At 43.1% G+C, this 20,181-nt stretch overlaps 1 protein-coding gene across 5 annotated transcripts in view; it reads right to left on the reverse strand.

The window, feature by feature from the left end:
• Nucleotides 1-20,181, reverse strand: part of MIA3 (MIA SH3 domain ER export factor 3) — a 104,742-nt gene that overhangs the window by 19,844 nt on the left and 64,717 nt on the right. For all 5 annotated transcript variants that reach the window (XM_075595558.1, XM_075595556.1, XM_075595557.1 and 2 more), the window contains exons 8-18: nt 18,353-18,484; nt 9,051-9,072; nt 7,906-7,994; nt 7,710-7,787; nt 6,567-6,677; nt 5,813-5,884; nt 4,790-4,894; nt 3,254-3,376; nt 1,754-1,868; nt 1,618-1,673; nt 661-751 (exon numbers count right to left, since the gene is read on the reverse strand). In XM_075595558.1, the coding sequence (XP_075451673.1) occupies nt 661-751; nt 1,618-1,673; nt 1,754-1,868; nt 3,254-3,376; nt 4,790-4,894; nt 5,813-5,884; nt 6,567-6,677; nt 7,710-7,787; nt 7,906-7,994; nt 9,051-9,072; nt 18,353-18,484 (994 nt within the window). The remainder of the gene's footprint in view (nt 1-660; nt 752-1,617; nt 1,674-1,753; nt 1,869-3,253; nt 3,377-4,789; nt 4,895-5,812; nt 5,885-6,566; nt 6,678-7,709; nt 7,788-7,905; nt 7,995-9,050; nt 9,073-18,352; nt 18,485-20,181) is intronic.

A 20,181-nucleotide genomic window follows, 5' to 3' on the forward strand; every position in this document is an offset into this window, starting at 1 on the left:
TTAACTCTCTTCAAACGCCAACTTAAAAAACCTGTCGCCCAGGGATGAACTTTCCTTTTATTGCGGTGGATTAGAAAACCAAAGGGCACTGCAGGTTCTGGCTACTTTGTGCCTAATTAGAAGGAGCTGTAGAACGTTGGAGGTGTATAGAGGTCATTATACAATATAGCATATGTTAATATTCACCATCATCAGGGATGGCTATAGCAATTTTAGAGCTTGTTTCCACTGGCCATTGATGGGTCCTTCTCTTGGCTCTGCACCACAACCAAACCTACAATGTCCCTAACCCTCATACTCACTATGAACATTTCAGTACTGAGGCTGTGGAATGGGTTGCAAGGTCATTCCCATTTAGGACTAAGGTGTCCTAAGTAAAGTGAACTCCGGGATTATAGCAACAGATGCAGAGGACAAGAAAATACCAGGGGAACATTTTTTTTTAGGAAATAGGGAAAACCTGTTAGATGGCGGCATTGGCTCCCCCCATTTCCTCCTCAAATAATAAATGGCACTGTAACGTTTTTTAGAGTTATGTGAAAAACGCATATTAACATGATTAAATGATTATGGATATATTCCACATTTAATCGTATGCGTGACCGTATATATTCACAAGTGACAGGTTATACAAATCTTTATAGTACTTTCCAAGCCCACCTTCCAGCTCATGTCGTGCAGAAATCTCATCAGTCAGCTTCCTTTGGTAAAGGTCTTTTTCTTCCTCGATTATAGATAAAGTCGTTTTCACCTAGGAAGAAAGAAATAGTCCAGAAAACAAATGACAAACTCAATGAACATCCCTATAGCAAGGATGTCAGTGAGCACATTTTATGTCCTGGACGGGTTAAAATAACATCATATATTCAACCCAAGATAAAACACATGACAAATGGACAGTTACTGTTAAGAAAAGGAATAATTAAGATAACCCACTTATGTTACAATACCAATAATACGGAGCTTACCACAAAGTTAACAGGAAGAGGTGCTCCCGTTTTTAAGTCTAAATAAGATATGTTGCAGGCTGCGATGCATTTTAATGGACAACTAAATAATTTTTTTACATGAGTTTTATTAAAAGGCAACACCAGCAGAACGTAATGAAACGGTAAGAAATACACTTGGCAACATTAAGAAAGAGCTGTCAAGTACTGAACGATGAAGCTTAGCAACTATATTTATTGTGTATTAAATGATCAGATGTTAACAGATTCCTATGTATTTATTTAAAATCGCAGGCACAAAATATGGGCTTATTGCTCCTGCAAGTCTTTTTAATTGCGATGTTTTCACAAAGAACCAGATACTGCAATGAATCCAAAGTAACAGCCTTGTACAGGTCACAGTAGTGAACATTGTTAACATGTTTTTAAAAAGCTTTTTATATGGTTACCGCTATACCAAAAAACTGCTGGAGAATTTATGAATTTAAAGACAATTTAAACACAGAATATATTTTGACAGACTAAGTGTAAGTACTTACAATGAATTGCGTAAATGCCAAGTATTAAGTACTAAAATGATCAAGCCAAGATGTTATGCACCATTAAAGGTAAAAAGCAATCTTCAAAACTTGCCAAAAAAAATTGCTACTTGCATAAGCAAGATACGTACCCTCGAGACATCCATCATTTGTTTAATCTGCGTCTTCATCTTCTCATTACGTTTATCTAGAAAGAAAAGAAATGTGAGCGTGGGCTAGACATTTCAAACAAGGCAATCACAGTTGTACGCTTTAGGCGCTAAGCACCTGGAACCGCTCCGTTAGCCAGATCCGCGTCTCCCGCCTGCTGACGGCTCCCATCCTCTCCCAGTGCCGAGTCCTCTTCAAACTGCTTCAGCTGCATGATGCAATTGGTCAAAACCTATGAACACAGATCGATGCGAATGTGGATAAAGCACCATAGATGTTCCAAAGGACTATTGCGAGGGGTACATCCGAGCTGGAAGTTCTGAGTTCTGAGTGGTTGAAAGGGGAATGGCCAAGGAAAAGATGTTTTGCAATTTGAGAAACATACATATAGATCAGGGGGCGCACAAAGTTTCTGCCAGCCCCAGCACTCACGCCCCCCCCCCTCCTTTCATATGATCCGGCGTCACAGGACGCTGCAGGTCATGTAATGTTACATCACGTGTCGCCGCGTTGCCATGACGACATCTCCAGAAGCCGGTGAAATCCTGGTAAGTAGAGGTTGCAGAGGCCTTGCGCGGTCCCCCGTCATTTGATTTAAAAGGCTCAGGGAAGAGTGCAGGGCCTCTGCAACTGCCGCGCCACCCCCCAAAATCCCACGTCCCCCAGTTTGCACACCCCTGATATAGATGACCAACACAGAATTTGTTTTAGTGCTGTACAGCTTGAATAAAGCAATCCAGTGTTGATATCGGAGGGTTTAAATCTCAATAGTTTTTTTGTTATGGCGTTAACTGCTCAAGCTGAAGACTTAAATCAGGGGTGGCCAACGCCAGTCCTCAAGGGCCACCAACAAGTCAGGTTTTAAGGATATTCCTTCTTCAGCACAGGCGGCTCAAAGACTGAGCCACATGTGCTGAAGCAGGGATATTCTTAAAACCTGACTTGTTGATGGCCCTTGAGGACAGAAGTTGGCCACCTCTGACCTAAATGATGCATCCCTGTGGCTAAATCGGGTACTACATTCTTCATTTTTCTGCTACTCTATCCCAGGGGTGGGCAACTTCGTCGGCTGCGCACCCCACCCCCCCCTGCCTGCTCGGCTCCTGGGTCGCCCCGCCAATACCCTGAATGCGGCGACAAATGACGACGCGGGGACATGTAACGTCACATGACCCCCACAGCGTCATTTGATGCCTGGCGCCATGGAGACGTGAGACCTGGTAAGTGAATGTAAAGAATCCTCACGCTGAATACCGCGGGGCCTCTGTAACTGCCGGGCCCCCCCCAAATCTGTCGCGCCCCCCAGTTTGCACATCCTTGCTCTATCCTATACTGTATGCATCTTGATGGCCAATGTAGACCTAATCTAAGTCAGGGACATGAATGATGGCCAAGAAAACGAAATTGAGGATTCCTCCTTCCTCCGTGTGACTAACAAGGAATACATAATACAGGACTTTTCCCCCGTGAAATATATGCAGCACAACCTTCAATTGCAGCAATGCTACTTCAACACTGAAAAGACAGAAGCCTTGTATGTGTCTAAAAGGATTTAATTTTTTCGTTTACCAGGCATAAGAATGAATGCACCAACAATGCTTTGCATAAAGGACTTACCTCTATCTCATTTTCTTTGTAGGCCAGCGCTTCCTCCATATCTTTATGCGACTTCTGGTGCAACTTGATGTGCTCATCCAGCTCTCGCTGCCTCTCACTCCATTCCTCCACTTCTTTCAGTAGCTGCAGAGATTAAGCAGACCGTTACATGCAGCCTTCAGTGTTGGAAATGGGTCACAACAACGCAGCTGTCCTAGAGATTAAATAATGGGCACTGGAACACTCGAAAAAAAACGTTCATTTACCCCTGTGCTGGGTTATGCTGAACCTAAAAAAGACGTTACATTCCTAATGCAGTGTAACCTCTCGCCACATGCATTCGGAAAGGCCTCCACACCAGCAAATTCTAGCTGATTAAAAAAAAAAAAAAGACATTGAGATGTAATCTCATCAATGCCTTTCTGATGTTCAGTGAACATCGCAACAGCTGTCACGCCCGGCCTTGATGTTGTTCCACGAATGTCAAAAATGTCACTTGTATCTAGGCTTGCTGGTAATTTCTGCTTTTCATCGAGTAGAACAGGAGGAGGATATCCGGAGGAGCGATCCCACGCTGCTGGGCTCAGAATGTCCCAAGCACAACATTGTCAAGGACGTTCTGGCAGCAAAAAAGGGTTCTTTCAATCTGCTAGTAAGTGTGATCAATGTGTTACTTCAATTTTGTTGAGATAAATATTTAAGTTTACAATCTAGTGGGTTTTTTTTTCCTCCAATGTTTTCTTTTTGTCTGTACAAAACTTTTACACGCATGTATAGGATGCCTGCCTGTACGTCTTCTGGTGCTACAACTGCCATGAAGGGAGCTGGCCCAGCATTCTGTGTTTGGGGAGGGAGACGAGGGAATTTCCCCTGCCTTGAAAATAAAAATGCTGCACTGTCTGAAACGCGTCGGGCTCCAAAACCCTATCCTCATAGGGAAAATATCACAGAGGTTTACTCTGCCAACCAGATGCTTATAAGCTGATTTTAGGCGGTTCAGAACTGTGTAAGACAGTAATAAGCAAGCTTTTTCTAGGATGAGGTTTAGAGAAGAATTTTGTGGTTGATAATAATTGTAAACAGGTGCAATCAAAGGAGCACTGACACAGGCTGTTGCAGCAGATGTCTCCAAATACAACTTAATGTGGTTAGAAATGTGTAATGTAAAAATGAACATTTGTTTAAAAAGGGGCCAAGACAGCTCTTAACCCATAACTCAATGACAAAATGTAATGGCTTGTAATCTCTAAAGGCCAGAAACTAATTTCTTCCAAAATAGATCTGATGTTCTTATCCCCTTCTTACACATTTCTCATTCTTATGTCTTGTATACCATTTCTGCGCGCTAGATTGATACTACTTTAAAAAAAAAAAAAAAAAACAACTCTACAAACACACATACCCTGCAAAGAGGTTATTAAAAAGTCATGTGAACAAGGCTCAGCAGTGGAAACGGGTTATAGGAGATTAATGCAGACGTTATAGGAGATTAATGCAGACATGGGGACACAAGTTGTTATCTGACCGAGTTGCTGCAGTGACCGATGCTTCACGTACCTGCTCTTTCCTCTCCTTGAGCCTGGAGTTCTCCTCATGCACACAGAACAGGTCAGATCGCACCTTCTGCTCTCTTAGTTTGGCCTCACTTAAGGCTATCTGAAGCTGAAACACAAAAGGGCAGATTTGTTGCAGTTTGTGACACATCTGAGTGTACCAACAATAGAGTCCTTCAGATAATATCAAAGTGCAGAGCCATCACAACCTCACAGGTCTTCCGGTGTCCGGTCAGTATTCCTGTAGAGACCTGTGATGCTTTGGAAGTTCAGTACACAATAATGTTGTCTCTACAGAAATCTCAAGGTTGGTCCGCTAAAAGGTATCATAGCCCGAACAAATCATAAGGATATAATTTTACAAATATTCAAAAATTATTAAATAGAAAAACAATTATTTCCTATGCGGTAACATGGCTGTTTTTGCACGCACTACATTCCGAAATATAAAGATGGATGTATCTACAATGTTATAGAATTAAAAACAAAAACAATTGGAAATAATCTCATAAAAAAGCTTTCAATAATCATTTTAAAAATGCTTTAAAGTTAGTTTGCGGTGCACAAACTGGGGGATGCGCCCCCCAGGGGGGCGGGAGAATTTCTAGGGGGGGCACGGTGGTTACAGAGGCCCCGTGCTCTTCCCCATGGCATTTAAATTAAATGCCGGGGGAGGCGTGAGGCCTCTGTAACTCACTTACCTGCTGCCAGACGGCTCTTTGGTGACACGTCGCCATGGCAACACGGCGTCAAATTACACCGGGGGGTCATGTGAAGTCACACAGCGCCATGGCAACGTGCGTCAATTGACGCGGTGGGGTCACCGCCGAGCCATTGGGAGAGGGGGCAGCTCAAGAAGTTTGAGCACCGTTGCTTTAAACAAATACATTCCATGGGAACCAGAACACTTGAACATATGATAGAAGTATGTCTATAAGAGATAGACGGTTACTTTTCGCTACAGGAGCAGATTAAAATTTAGCAAGTGGGTGCGATAACCACGAAAAGGAAACGGAGCGTATCCCACCTCGGAAAGTTCAGCGGTTTGTTGCTCAAACTCATCTTGAAGTTTGTCTACAGATTTTTTCCCTTCAAGGATCTAAGAGAAAAAAATATTTGGGGTATAAATCCAACAAAAGATAAAAAAAAATCTTGAAATATTGAGTCCAGTGAAACATAGGTATTGGTACTCTGACAAACACAGACTAAAATGACAAGAAAGAAGGAAAGAGCGGTAATGACAAAATATGGTATACAAAGTTGGTAAGCACTGAACTAAGGTGTGTGTATATTCATATAAGACCATTTACAAAAAAATCAGAGCACCCCTATTTATTTTCTTTACTGTCAAACCTAAACTTACACTTTCTATTAATAGAAAAAAATATTCAATTTAGAAAGCCTCACCCTTTTTACTTTCTAAGCATATATATTTTGTGTAAAGCTTTCTAAAATATGGTGACAAGAGTAACAACAGAGTTATAAGTGTAGAAATATTTTCAATTTGGGGACCGTATCCACTACTTTAAGCCACTTTGAGCAGTGCTTAAATCTATATAAAGTTGCTTAGTATTAAAATGTAAATTGCATTGCCTTTTGAACTGGGCATGAATGGGACATTCTGCAAATCGTTTACGACAAGCGAGTTGGAGATGGGTAACTTTGACAACACTTAGCCCATAACTGATCTGAGAGTGCTTGACCTGGAAGGACAACTACCCCTCGGAGCTATGCGCACTGGGTCCTTGTAGACTGGTTACTTTTTTTCTTTTTCTTCTCACCATTTCCTGTTTCTTCTTGTTCTGTTCTTTCTTGGAGGCCAGCTCATTTAGCAGGTTCCTCATTTTGGAATCTAAAGTTCGGTTAGCATCCTCCATCTTCTTAAGAGACACCTGTTAAATGCAAGTCAGAAAGGCTACAACAGCAACAAAAGCCTTTGTTTCGATACACGCCAAGTTTCTTGCCTGATGTCTTACGTGCTAAAACTTTTTTTGGGGGGTGGGGGCGTGGTCGGGGGGGGGGGGGGGGGGGGCTTCTCTCTCTGTTTTATAACTTTACATCTGAACGGCGGAGTTGAGGAGAAGCAAAACAATTTAAAAAAAAACAAGTATTACTAATGCAGAGTTGCTCTCTCTCCAAGACCATACATATTATTAGGTAAAGAAAATGAGGACGGATTGATTGCAGACCCCAAAGTGAGAATTGTTAGAGACATTAAGTTTAACACTTTTGCTGATCTTTCTTATTTCGCACTTTAACCCTTTGACTGCCCCCATGACGTAGCTAGCGCGAGGTGGGGCCTGGCACGTCAGAGGGGGGCCCCCCCCATTATGTAGCTACGTCACGGTCTTTCTGCTCGGGGAGATCTCGTCCTACGCAATCCAGATGGAAGGGGAAAGGAAGACTTTTCCTCTTCTGTTCACTTCAACAGAGACGTCTCCATCATCTGATCGCTACCGATGAACGATTAAATGATCGAGACATGCCGGAGGGGCCGTGGCACTATGGTACCGTGGCCCTCAGGCACTCAAAGGTTTAAAGGGTCGGGTCCTTCCCCTCCCCAACAATTTATCAAAAGGACTTGGCTTTTTTTACAAGTCTGCTTAAAATAATCAAATTCATTTTGTTCCTCAGCTTTAACAATCCTTCCTGTTAAATTGTTATTTATTTGTGTCCTGTGAAAAATGAATACCGTTTTTATTTCTAGTGGATTCGGGGAAATGGATGCTTATCACACGGTTAGTGTCCTAAACATGGCAATCATTACACCTCTGGACTAAATAACATTGACCAACACAAAATAAAAGCTTAACTCAGTCGGAAAATAATGAAATTGTATTATTTCTGTGAAAGACAAAAATCAATTAAAAATAAAATTGTAGCAAAATTGTCGTGAATAACTCATTCTAATACAGAAAGTTTACCTTCAGTTCTGCCGCTTCAGTTAAGAGGTTGCCGCTCTTCTCTTGTGTTGTGGTCTCGGACTCTTTTGCTTCTTTTATCTGGGTTGAAGAATAAAAAGCACTTATATACTATACCAAATCCTGCCATTCAATTCAACACAAAAGAACGGATGCCGTCTCAATAAATAAATACATAAATAAATAAATAAATAAATACCTTCTGCTCGTACTCGGATATTTTTTCTAAAGCCTCGCTTTTTTCCTTCAGCAAAGTCTGTATCTTCTCGGCAAGCTGCTTCTCGGTCACTAAACAGGAGAACGCAATACACTGCTCAGCGACATTATCAGGGCTACAAATCCTACAGCGCATTCGCTGACCGAGGTGGCAAGCTAGCGCCATCCTATTACAGCGATTGTTTTCCGATGTCAGGCGATGCCTCAAAACATTTTTTCTTTTGTAAATAATTTAATAAATTATTATTAATAATTTAATTTAAAAAAATATGGATACGGATTGATCAAACATCAACCCTCCCCAATCAATGCAACTTTGTTTATTTTTTTCCCCCTTTTAAATGCATAGAGCAGAAGAGCTCAGTGGTTTTTTAATCAGGATGTTCCCTGGTTCATAAGACATTCACTGTTGAGGTCCCAGTGCCAACAGTGGGCCCTTATGGGGCACATAACCAGCTAATATGGACCCGGTGAGGACGCTTGATAAATGCGCCGCTATGCATCAAAGAAAGATTCCCGTAACGGTGCAGTATTCCAATATTATTTTATTTTAAGATATATGGAAGACAAATATATACTTTTGTTTTACACCATTTATACCATCTGTACATATATGTTTATACCAGGGGTCTCAAACTCGGTCCTCAAAAGCCACCACCAGGCCAGCTTTTATGGATATCCCTGCTTCAGCACAGGTGGCTCAATCAGTGGCTCAGTCTTCAACTGAGCCACCTGTGCTGAAGCAGGGATATTCATAAAAGCTGGCCTGATGGTGGCCCTTGAAGACCGAGTTTGAGATACCTGGTTTATACCAACCAGGTTAAAAGTAAGTTTTTGTATGAAAATGTGTGCTTAGCTGCCTGAGTAACTACAATAAGATTAGCAGAGGTGGATAGTCCAGGAGCCAGCCCAAGTGGCCGGCTTTGGCACAGGGGCCGCACGTTGAAGAGCCTTGTGCTTGCTTGGTTATGGTAAACCATATTTTTGATTGTTGTTAGATAATGCTCTGTCAGAAATGTAAGACTATGCAACTATTTGGGTAAATTATTTCATATCCCAGATCAGCGGGAACATGAAATATACAGCAAACTAGGAGATGTATAATCTTAAATAAAATAACAATTATACCTTGGTAAACTCTGCTTTTGATCTGGAAAAGAGTAAAAACAATAGATCAGCATGATGACAAAAAAAAAAACCAACATCTTGGTGCATCATAGATGGAACCTCTGGAAGAATTTCATTTCACAGGCTGGTACAATGAACAGTAGATAATGGACATTCGATCTAAATGGAGAGGGTGCTACCCAAGGATTAAAGCTTCACAGGAAGCCGTGGAGAAAGATTATATAAGAGAGAGACTCCTTTAGGGTGGGTGCACTCTTTGTATATCCCTTTAGTGTGTATTGACACTTTCGTGTATGCACATACACCAATGCCAGTGAACTTTACTAAACCTTTTATATATCAATAGAGGGTCTCGCATGAGAGAGGCACAGCAGTCTAATCAGTACCAGTAGAGAGTCAAAAAAAGATGTATTGGATTACCGGTGAACCAGATTGGGTGTGGTGTGTGACCGTTCTCTGTGGAGTAAGATACCTCCCAGATCTGACGGTGATGGGCGTACAGATACATGTTAGAAATATAGTATTTATATATTGTGGATTAAAAGATATTTTTAATACAAATGGAAATAACACTCAAAAAGGTCAAATAAATAAAATGAGGGTCGCAGTAAACTGCGTGCGGCTATATAGATATAATCAAATACATTATTCCAGGGGTGCGCAAACTTTTCCCCGTGCGCACCCCTCTGCGCCTCGCGTTCCCCCCCCCCCCCCCCGCTCAACGTCAAATGACGCGTGGGGTCATGTGATGTCACCCAGCGACGCCGGTTACCAGGACAACGTGTCACTGGAAAGGAAGGTAAGTGTCTTATAGAGGCCTTGCGCGGTCCCCCGGGACATACTTGAAAACGAGAGTTAACTCTCAATGTATTACTTCCTGGTAAAACACTTTATTAATAAATAATTTAAATGCCTGGGGGAGGGAGAGCGTGGGACCTCTATAACTGGCGATCCCCCCCTCCCCCCCGAAAATCTAGCGCCGCCCAGTTTGCGCACCGCTGCATTATTCAACCAGACGGGATATTGTGGATTTGTAGACAAAATTGTATTGCTGCCTAATGGCTGATATTGAGACACATGTAGCTGTATACTGTTTATGTGCTACTTGTGTATGGATTGTATCTCTGACTCTCCCCAAATGATTATACTATTGTAGCTATATATTTAGCTGCTAGTAGCTATAAACAGAAGGTAACAGAGAGTAATGCCTTTGAGATCAATATACAAAGCTGCTGGTTATATTTAAAGGGTTTCTGATTATTCAGGTTCAATCTGCTCGCCGTTTGTGCTCTAGCTGGAGAGCTGCAAAGGCCGATTCCCTGATTAATCTACAGGATTATGCCTGTGTAAAGGTTTAACCCTGTAATGTAATATGGTTGCTTACTTGTTTAGAGGTACCTCAGAGAGCCAAAACTTAGTAATAGATATATCTAGGTCGAAGGTAGCTTGGGATGTGTGTCTAAGCTTTAGTAACGTTCACTGGCATTGGTGTAAGTGCATACACGAAAGTGTCAATACACACTAAAGGGATATACAGAGCAGTGCACCCACCCTGAAGGAGTCTCTCTTTCTCTCTCGTATTTATGGCTTGTACAATGATTCTGTATTCAAAGGTCAGCGGTTGTATGACTGCCAGAAAGTGAAAGGGAACACTTAGCAAATAGGATTAGCAGATTGCTAATAAAAGCTTCTAGGTTAATGCCCATCCTGGTGGTACGCTGAAGTGACCCAAGACCCTTTCCCAAGTGCTCAGTGTAGAAAGTGGAAAGGAGCGCACGATCCAACGGAGCAAGGAGAGGAACCAATACCAAAAACATATAAACTTTATTGAGTCATAAACCTAAAATCCAACGCGTTTCGAACACTGGTGCGTTCTTTATCATATTCCTTGATAAAGAACGCACCAGCATCGAAACGCGTTGAATTTTAGGTTTATGACTCAATAAAGTTGATATTTTTTTGGTATTGGTTCCTCTCCTTGCTCCGTTGGCTCGTGAGCTCCTACTCACTTCCTGTATCTGCTATCCTGGAAGCTGCACATCCTGCCAGTCCCAAACCAAGGATTCGTGAGTACCTTATTTCTGCTACAAGGTTGCCTCCAATGAAACTGATCGTGGGGGGTTATTCCTGTCCATTACTTGTCTTCAGGAGGCTTATTACCTTATATTGCTAGCTATACTCACTATTATTGTGTTCTGGATTACACTTGGACATTGGCATTGGCTATCATTGGTTACTATACCTAGCATTTGAGCGCTTCTTCATCTCTATCTACCAAGTGCTCAGTGTGCAGGAACGATGTAGCATAATGTTTTTCTCTAGAAATGAAGTCCGCATTACTGCAGTGTGTTAAATATCTAGATTAGTCTGGAATCACTTTAACCCTTTCAGATCTGGTTTACATCTTGAAATCTCTATATTCAAATAGCAAATAAAAACACCACTTGTGAGCACGTTGACATGCCTCAGACAGGTTTGCAGCCCTGCTTTCCCCCATTATCTCCCAGCATACAACGTTTCCATATTCACATACAAAGTAAGGCACATGGTCCTGCACGGCAGGTCTGAAAGGGTTCAAGTCCAACACATTTCATTGAAACTGCATTTTTTTTTTTAAATCACAAATTCTTCAGGACCACTTATTTGAGCCTTGATGGATTGGGAGGACTGGCTCAGATATTCTAAACGCTGTCAAGCTTGTTAACCCCCCCGTTAAGAGTAACACTGTAGACACAAACGGCACAAGCGCAATGTTAAGTCATAGCGTGAATAACGGATGTTAGGCAGAGTCCATAGAGACTGCAGCCGTGCGGAGGCGTTCAGAGGCTGAGGGAAAGCGAGTGCTTTCCCTGGCCTTAGTGTGCGCGCCGTCCGGGGGCGTGTCTGGGGCGGGCTAGTGACGTCACAGAGCTGGTTCGCCCCCATTGGGCGAACCGCTCACGGGACCGGCCCTCCGCTCCCCTCAGCGCCAAAACTTAAATTGATCTGTCGCCTCCAGAAGCGCCTCCTAAAGCCACCCTCATAAAGGGTGCCGGGGGTAAGTCCGCTGCCTCAGCGCCATCTGCCTGACCATGTCCAAAGCCTTAGTCAGGACATGCAAATTCAGCATTATCATAGCATCGCCTAATCCTCTTTAGTCCGTTAAGGGTAACGGGGGGAGGTTGCGTTCGTTAAGTCACAGCTAAACTTGGCGTTACTCCCATCCAGACACTTGAAATCGTGCTTTTGCAAAGCTGTGCAAGCTGGTAACACGGCTCCATCTGTTTGCCTGGAGCCACGGCAAATCTCCTGAAGAAACGCACCCGGAGTCTGGATCGGAGTCTTGCCCAGACCGACATAATGCCATGTTATTGAAAGATAACACCAACGTGCTACAATAACGTCACGTTAAGTCTTTACTAATGAGATGTATTTGGGACGTTGTTCTAGCATACAATGACAACATCCCGTCCTATCTTGGTTTTACGTAATGTCACGTTATGTACGGTGGATTTAGGACTAGGTGTATAGCACAGATGAGTACTGGGGATTCACGGTGTATATTGAGACTCTCTCGCCAAAGCAGATCATCCGACAAGCATTTCCTCCTAGTCACTGCTTTAGCATAGCCCTGAATCAGTTTACTTGGCTTATGCTGAGCTCTATTTACAGCGAATGAATACCAGAGAGAAAAGAACAAGTCCTCTTGCATCAGCTGCTTGTTACAGCTGCAGTCCCACTCTGCTAATCCAATGGTTTTATTTTTTACTTCACCTTCATCATATTCATTGCGTAATCCTCCTGTTTGATTTTGGTAGGGTAAAGATCAAACCTTTTAATAGCTAACTGCAACATCAGTTAACTCAGGGGCTCTCAACTCCAGTCCTCAAGACCCCCCCCCCCTCCAAAAGGTCAGGTTTTCAGGATATCCCTGCTTCAGCACAGGTGACTCAATCAATGACTGAGCCACTGATTGAGCCGCCAGTGCTGAAGCAGGGATATGCTGAAAACCTGACCTGTTGGGTGGGGGGGGGGGGGGCTTGAGGACTGGCGTTGTGCACCCCTGCTCTATCCAACAACAAAATGGAGTCTTGCCTGAGCATGTGGTGACGTTTTAACAAGATGGGAGTCCTTCACCATCCCAATTCAGATATGAAGCGTTAATATTGATAGCAAAAAAAGATATAGTCAAAAGGAAATTACCAAAAATTATCTTTATTTTTGCAGAAAAAACAGCATTTCGGGGGTCACAGCCCCTTAGGTGCAGTGAGAGCTGTGACCACCGAAATGTTGGGTATTCACTGCGAAAAAATTATTTGTAACGTCTTTGTGACCATATCTAATTTTTTGAGTGCTATCCATGTAACCGTTTCTTTTTCTTATTACATACATCCTATTTGTGCAATATATTTGCAGCTTGATTTTGCATACATATAGAGCTAGCGTGTGCTTCCTTTGTAGGTTTTTATGTGCCGTCATGTTCTCTGTCATCCAATTACAGAGAACCCATTATAGGGAACACCTGCTTTGCCATGAGAAGAGCGGACTAATGTCACACAAAAAAGGGGGGACTCGTTTCCACCCTGCACATCTGCAAGAAGAGAAATATATCGGATGCGTACGGAGGCAAATAAAAGCACCTAACCATGCAATTATATTGCTAATGTCTTGGACCTTATGATGCTGCTGTGACCTACGTTACTTTCAAACCTGAGAACAAACACAAGGGTGTAATACACAATAAAAGTGTAAAGAGCAGTTCTTTCAAATAGTCTGTTTTGTGCGGTTCTTGTTCTCAGTCATTCGCTGTCACAGGATGACTCATCTGTATTAATAGGAATTGTATCTTGTGAGACATCATTATTTAGAAATGCACTATAATAGTTTGATTATTGTGGAAGAGTACCGATCTATAGCTTACAATCTAACACTCTGGAACTTCAGTTGCAGAGAATATATATATATATATATATATATATATATATATATATATATATATATATATATATATAATATATACATATATACAGTGTTCGACAATTCATTATAACCACACGCCCGTGGCAAGTGGATTTAGGCCGCTGGCGAGCCGTGCTGCGGCTCTATGAATTCCCCTGCTCGCGCCAATTTTATTTTATTTTTTAAATAAATAACCCACCTCCCTGATTAGGTTAACGTGGGGAAGAGGGCCGGCAGGCCGCTCTGGGTTAGCCCCTTCCCGCGATCTCCTCCCCCTCCTGCCCCATATCTCCTCCCCCTCCTGCCCCTGATCTCCTCCCCCCCCTGCCCCCGATTCCCGCTTGTTGCCCGGGGGTGTCCGCCACCTGGGATGCAGGAGATGGGCGCGGGGCGGGGTTGTGTTGCGCGGCTGTGCACGTGGGTGTGGTGGTTCCCGTTCCCATGCTTGCCCGCTCGATGTGGGAAGCTGACGGGCACGAACGGGGTGGGAAGGCTGGAGAGCCGAGTCTTGGAGCTTCCCCCCTAACTCGTGTGTGTGTGTGTGTGTGTGTGTGTGTGTGTGTGTGTGTGTGTGTGTGTGTGTGTGTGTGGAGGGGGCTTCCCCCACCCCCCTCCCCCCACGAACGCGACAAACAGCCGCAGGAAGAGTCTTCACGGGGGCCTGATAGGTGCTTCAATCCGGGGCAGGTCGGGAGCAAGATGGCCGACACTGCTCCGTGAGGGAGGTGGAGATAAGATCGACATTGCGCCTACAAACGGGGAAACGGGGTGAGTGATGAGTCATCAGCCCACCAACATTTAAAGCACTTCTCAGGGGGGGAGAGAATGTGTGTGTGTGTCACCATAAGTACCCAGTCAGTCACCCACCCAGTCAGTCACCTACCCACCCACCCAGTCAGTCACCTACCCAGTCAGTCACCTAAGTCAGTCACCTACCCACCCAGTCAGTCACCCACCCACGTGTCAGTCAGTCACCCACCCAAGTGTCAGTCACCCACCCAAGTGTCAGTCACCCACCCACGTGTCAGTCACCCACCCACGTGTCAGTCAGTCACCCACCCACGTGTCAGTCAGTCACCCACCCACCCAAGTGTCAGCCAGTCAGTCACCCACCTCACCCACATACTCTCGCTCTCCCTGTCACCCTCTCTCTCTCTCCCTGTCACCCACCCTCTCTCTCGCTCCCCCTGTCACTCTCTCTCTCCCCATGTCATCCTCTCTCTCCCACCCTCTCTCTGTGTCTCTCACCCACACTCTATGTCTGTCTCACACTCTGGATCTGGATCTCTTATTTACCCTATATATCTTAACTGCCCTATACTATACCGAAATAACCTATACTGCTTACTTCCAGATCTGACTCAAGCTTCACACGGAAGACATCGGAACCCCCCCTAGCCCAGAAGACAGGTAGGGAACACATTCCCTCCAATGTATAACATTGCGGGAATGAGGTACCTGGACATTGAGGGACTGCGGATCAGGTAAGATCCCAGGCGGGATTGCTGCTTTAGATATTGTGAAGCGGGGACGTCCAGACACTGGTTTAGGAAACTAGTCATTCACGTCTGGCTTTTATTTCTAGATCCGACACACACACACACACACACACACACACACACACACACACACACACACACACACACACTAGTATAATGTAAAACAATAAATACATTTATGTCAAAAACGAATGTTGTTCTGCCTAGGAATTTATTAAATGTATTTTATTTATATATTTTATTTTAAAGCGGGGTTGGGGGCGGGACTAGGTGGCGAGTAGATTTTTGGGTGATTTGTCGAACACTGTATGTATGTATATATCGAACACTGTATATATATATATATATATATATATATATATATATATATATATATATATATATATATATAATATATATATATATATACACACATGTGTGATTATATATATATATATATATATATATATATATATATATATATATATATATATATATATATATATAATCACACAACAAACACATGAACATATATTAAAGAAAGTAAAAGTGGGTTCCACAAGGTCCAAGTGAGAGCTGAGAGTCCAATGATGATGGGCCCGGTGCACCAAGTCCCTGGACTGGCTGCTCGCACAGTGAGAAATCTATACAGTACAATGTATCCAGGGTTCTCTAATCAACAGTTACATTATCCTAGCTACACTGTAGCCTAGTTTTTGGAGACTATCTGTATTTTATTTGCGTTCCTTACTAGGACTATTTGTTTTTTGTCACTTACTATTATTAGAGTGGAAATACTATGAGCTTGGCAATTATTAGCCCCTAGTATTCACTCTATCAGGCTACAACCAGTACACTTGATTGATTTATGGTTCTCGTACCATCACCTATCAGCAAGGGCCTTTACAACTTCTCCCTTTGCTGTCGGTCTTTGCAGCCTGGGTTATATACACCTCTGAGTGACTAATTTTATCAGGGGTGGTTTGGGAGGTGTGAGGGTTATATACATCATACATTACATTCATATACCACACCTTTCCTTTATCTTTATACATACTCACCACCCTGAGGCACTGTCTGTATCAGGACTAGTTTATTGTAAGGTGCCAGTGCCTTATAGTTCCTTTATTTACCACCCCCATTAGCCTGTTATCTGATTGGAGGTAGTTCATTTAATACTTTTTTTTAACTATTAGTGTTGTGTGTTTGTTTTTAGAGTGTAACTCACTCATTATTGCATATATCAATAAAGGTTAAGTTTTATTCTAATTATACTATCCGTTTTTGAGTGCTAGTCGTATAGGGGTCTTTTTCACTTGTTTAGGCAAGTGTAATCTTCTGTCCAGTATTCTTTACCCCTGGCACCAATATACATATAGACTGTAGCAAGAGTTATCCTTTCCTCCTCCCCCATACGTATCCTTATATTACACATATTACTATTCACAGCTGGTGCGCTGTGTCTTCTGTTTTTGTCATTTGGAAGATTCTTTTGGAATATTCAGTGGGAGTACAGAGCACCCACATGAGAAATATGCAGCAAAGAAGTGGATCCTTTGAAAACTATTTTTCATCTTTACTTGAATACCTTGTTTGACAATAGAACAAGGTAAGAATCAAAAATCCAGCCGCGCCATAATACAAAAGGGAGGCACTCACCAGCAAAAAAGGGGTTAAAAGGTATACTTTAATGAACTACATAAAAAACAAAAAAACAGACAGTACTAACTACTCTCCCACATGTTTCACGCCTACTGTGGAGCTTTCTCAAGGAGTAATGAAGTAAGGGAGGTCCTGGGTATTTATGACTCTCCCCGTCATACAAGACAGCTGATATCAATAATCAATTAAATATGTCTTGCAGAAATAACAGAGAAGACAAAGTCTCTGTTTTTTTGTTTTTTATGTAGTTCATTAAAGTATACCTTTTAACCCCTTTTTTGCTGATGAGTGCCTACTTTTTGTATTATGGAGCGGCTGGATTTTTGATTCTTACCTTGTTCTATTGCTGTGTATGAGAATCTGCTTCACCACCGGATGCCTGGAGGAGACGCTTTTGGCAGCGTCAGGGCAGCTGCAGCAAGAAAGGATGACCAAGGCGGCGTATCATCGTTAGTAAAGGGTACTCCACGCCGGGCATAGCCAGGGTAAGGGGGACGATAGTGACTGCACCTCACAATTGGTTGTCCCCCCCCGTGTCCCCTCCTTGTCACCATTATCTATCTCAACACAGAAAACTGCAGCCCCTTAATCCTTTATTTTCCGGTGTCAACTCCTATTATCATTTTACTACTGCCTAAAGGCTTTATTTCCAACCTCCTGGAGCTTTGACACGGTTTTTTCTTTGTTACCTTGTTTGACAGTCAGCGCGATTGGAACATACATACATATATCTATATCTCTAATATATCTATATCTCTAATATCTCTCTATCTATCTTGACGCAGGTTGTAAGGTAATGGGAAAAAAAGAACACTAAACCCATGTTAACCTAGTTCTGAGTGTCTCAACCATTGCTGCCAGAGACATCACAAACACTCTGCATTGACTTGCTGGTCCTCTGACAGCGACAGGGTTATTCAAAGGCTCCTCTTTACCACAGAGTAACATCTTCAATTACATTGCCCGGCGTCCGGCACCTCCGTGTCATGTGACCGCTCCTGGGCTGATCATGTGATACGACTAGTGCCCAGAAGCCAGAAATGGAGGGACCTCCACTTACGTTTTTATTGGGTTGGCCGCCCGATGTGCCTCTAGAAAACGAACCCATGCCGTATCAGGTATGTCATTAGGGCACTCTAAAAGGTTCAGGACTATGGCTCCTACAAATTATGGGACATATCTGGGACTTGCATTAGTAAAAGGGAAAGAAGATAAAGAACTCACGGAAAGGCAGGTTCTCCAGAAGATGATAAGAAGTGTAGCGACTCCCACCAGGACGGTGAAGATGACAGGCTCCCAAGGCAGACCAAGGAAATCAGGACCAGGTCTCATGTCTTCTGGTAGTGCAGACATGAGCTGAAAACATGAACATATGAACAGTCAAAAGAGCCACACAAGTACAAAACAAATACTGCTGCACAACATTGTCTAAAGAAGCCTAACCATTGCAGGATCTGGAAGAATTCGAACCCCCATGAAAATTAACATTGCAGTTTGTTATTTAGTAATGTAGAAAATGAGTATATACTTTGATTCAGGGGAGCGCAAACGCCCCCCTGCCTGCTCTCCCTCACCTTTTCTCCGGCATCGGCAGCATCACGTCATCATGTGACGTCACGTTGCCATTTCACCCCGCGGCATCATTTGACTCCGCGTTGTCATGGTGACGTGTCACCAGAGGCCGCCGGAGAGAAGGCAAGAGGCCTCGCTGTAGTGTATGTATGTGTGTATATGTATGTACAATGTTAATAAATAATTTATTCTTACCAACGTATTTATTACTCACAATACACACACACACACACACACACACACACACACTTCCAAGACTGTCGCTCACAGCATACACACAAAAAGTGTGCGGCACGTGCACGCTCACACTATAGAACAAGCCTAAGGGACGTTCTATACTGGTTGCGGCCGTGCGCACGCGTGCGTGTGCTGCATGCTTTTTGTTTGTATAGAATCTCGTTGCTGCCAGGAGCGACAGGTACTGTGTGTGTTTGTGTATATATATATGGAGTATGAGTGTGTATAGATTGTGTGAGTGAAATAATGGTGTAAATAAGATTTTTTTAAAGAAAAAAAAAAGTTGAATAAATAAAAAAATGTTTTATTTGTGCACTCATTGACATCGACACACACACACACACACACACACACACACACACACACACACACACACACACACACACACACCTGCAAAGCAGATCATTCAGGCGATGGGCACATTTCTTTTCAAGCAGCAACAGCCACGTCACACGACGCACCAATCATGTTCCTCCAAAACCTAAACCAATTAAAAGCCTAGAAAACATTTACAGCAGGTCCCCGCTTCTCGCCGCTTCGCGGCGATCTGCTGATACGGCGGCACCGAGAAAGGGGCCGCCATGTTGGTTTGTAAATCGCGCATGCGCAGAACAGGCGGTTTGCGCATGCACAAAAGTGAAAATCGCCGGATCCGCTTTCCGGCGATTTTCACTATACAGCGGGCCTCTGGAACGGAACCCGCCGTATACCCGGGGCCCTGTTGTACCTCAGGATTTCATACAAAATACAGTTTCCCTTTATTGAAAAGCCATACAGGCATACCCCGCTTTAACGTACGCAATGGGACGGGGTCATGTATGTAAAGCGAAAATGTACTTAAAGTGAAGCACTACCTTTTCCCCCACTTATTGATGCATGTACTGTACGGCAATCGTCATATACGTGCATAACTGATGTAAATAACACATTTGTAACAGGCTCTATAGTCTCCCCGCTTGCGCACAGCTTCGGTACTGGTAGGGATCCGGTATTGCTGTTCAGGACGTGCTGACAGGCGCATGCGTGAGCTGCCGTTTGCTTATTGGCCGATATGTCCTTACTCGCGAGTGTACTTAAACCGGGGTATGCCTGTATATACTTTGTAGAACATACCATATGCATTGAAAAACAAAGATAATTATTGACTGACTTAATTATTTAAAAATAAATAAAGCAATTAAATTAATTATTTTATTAATAATTAATCTATTTGTCTACCTCCTAAAATGCTCATTTGTACCAGC

This window comes from Ascaphus truei, chromosome 4 (assembly GCF_040206685.1).
Source record: "Ascaphus truei isolate aAscTru1 chromosome 4, aAscTru1.hap1, whole genome shotgun sequence".
In the NCBI taxonomy this organism is placed as follows: domain Eukaryota; kingdom Metazoa; phylum Chordata; class Amphibia; order Anura; family Ascaphidae; genus Ascaphus; species Ascaphus truei.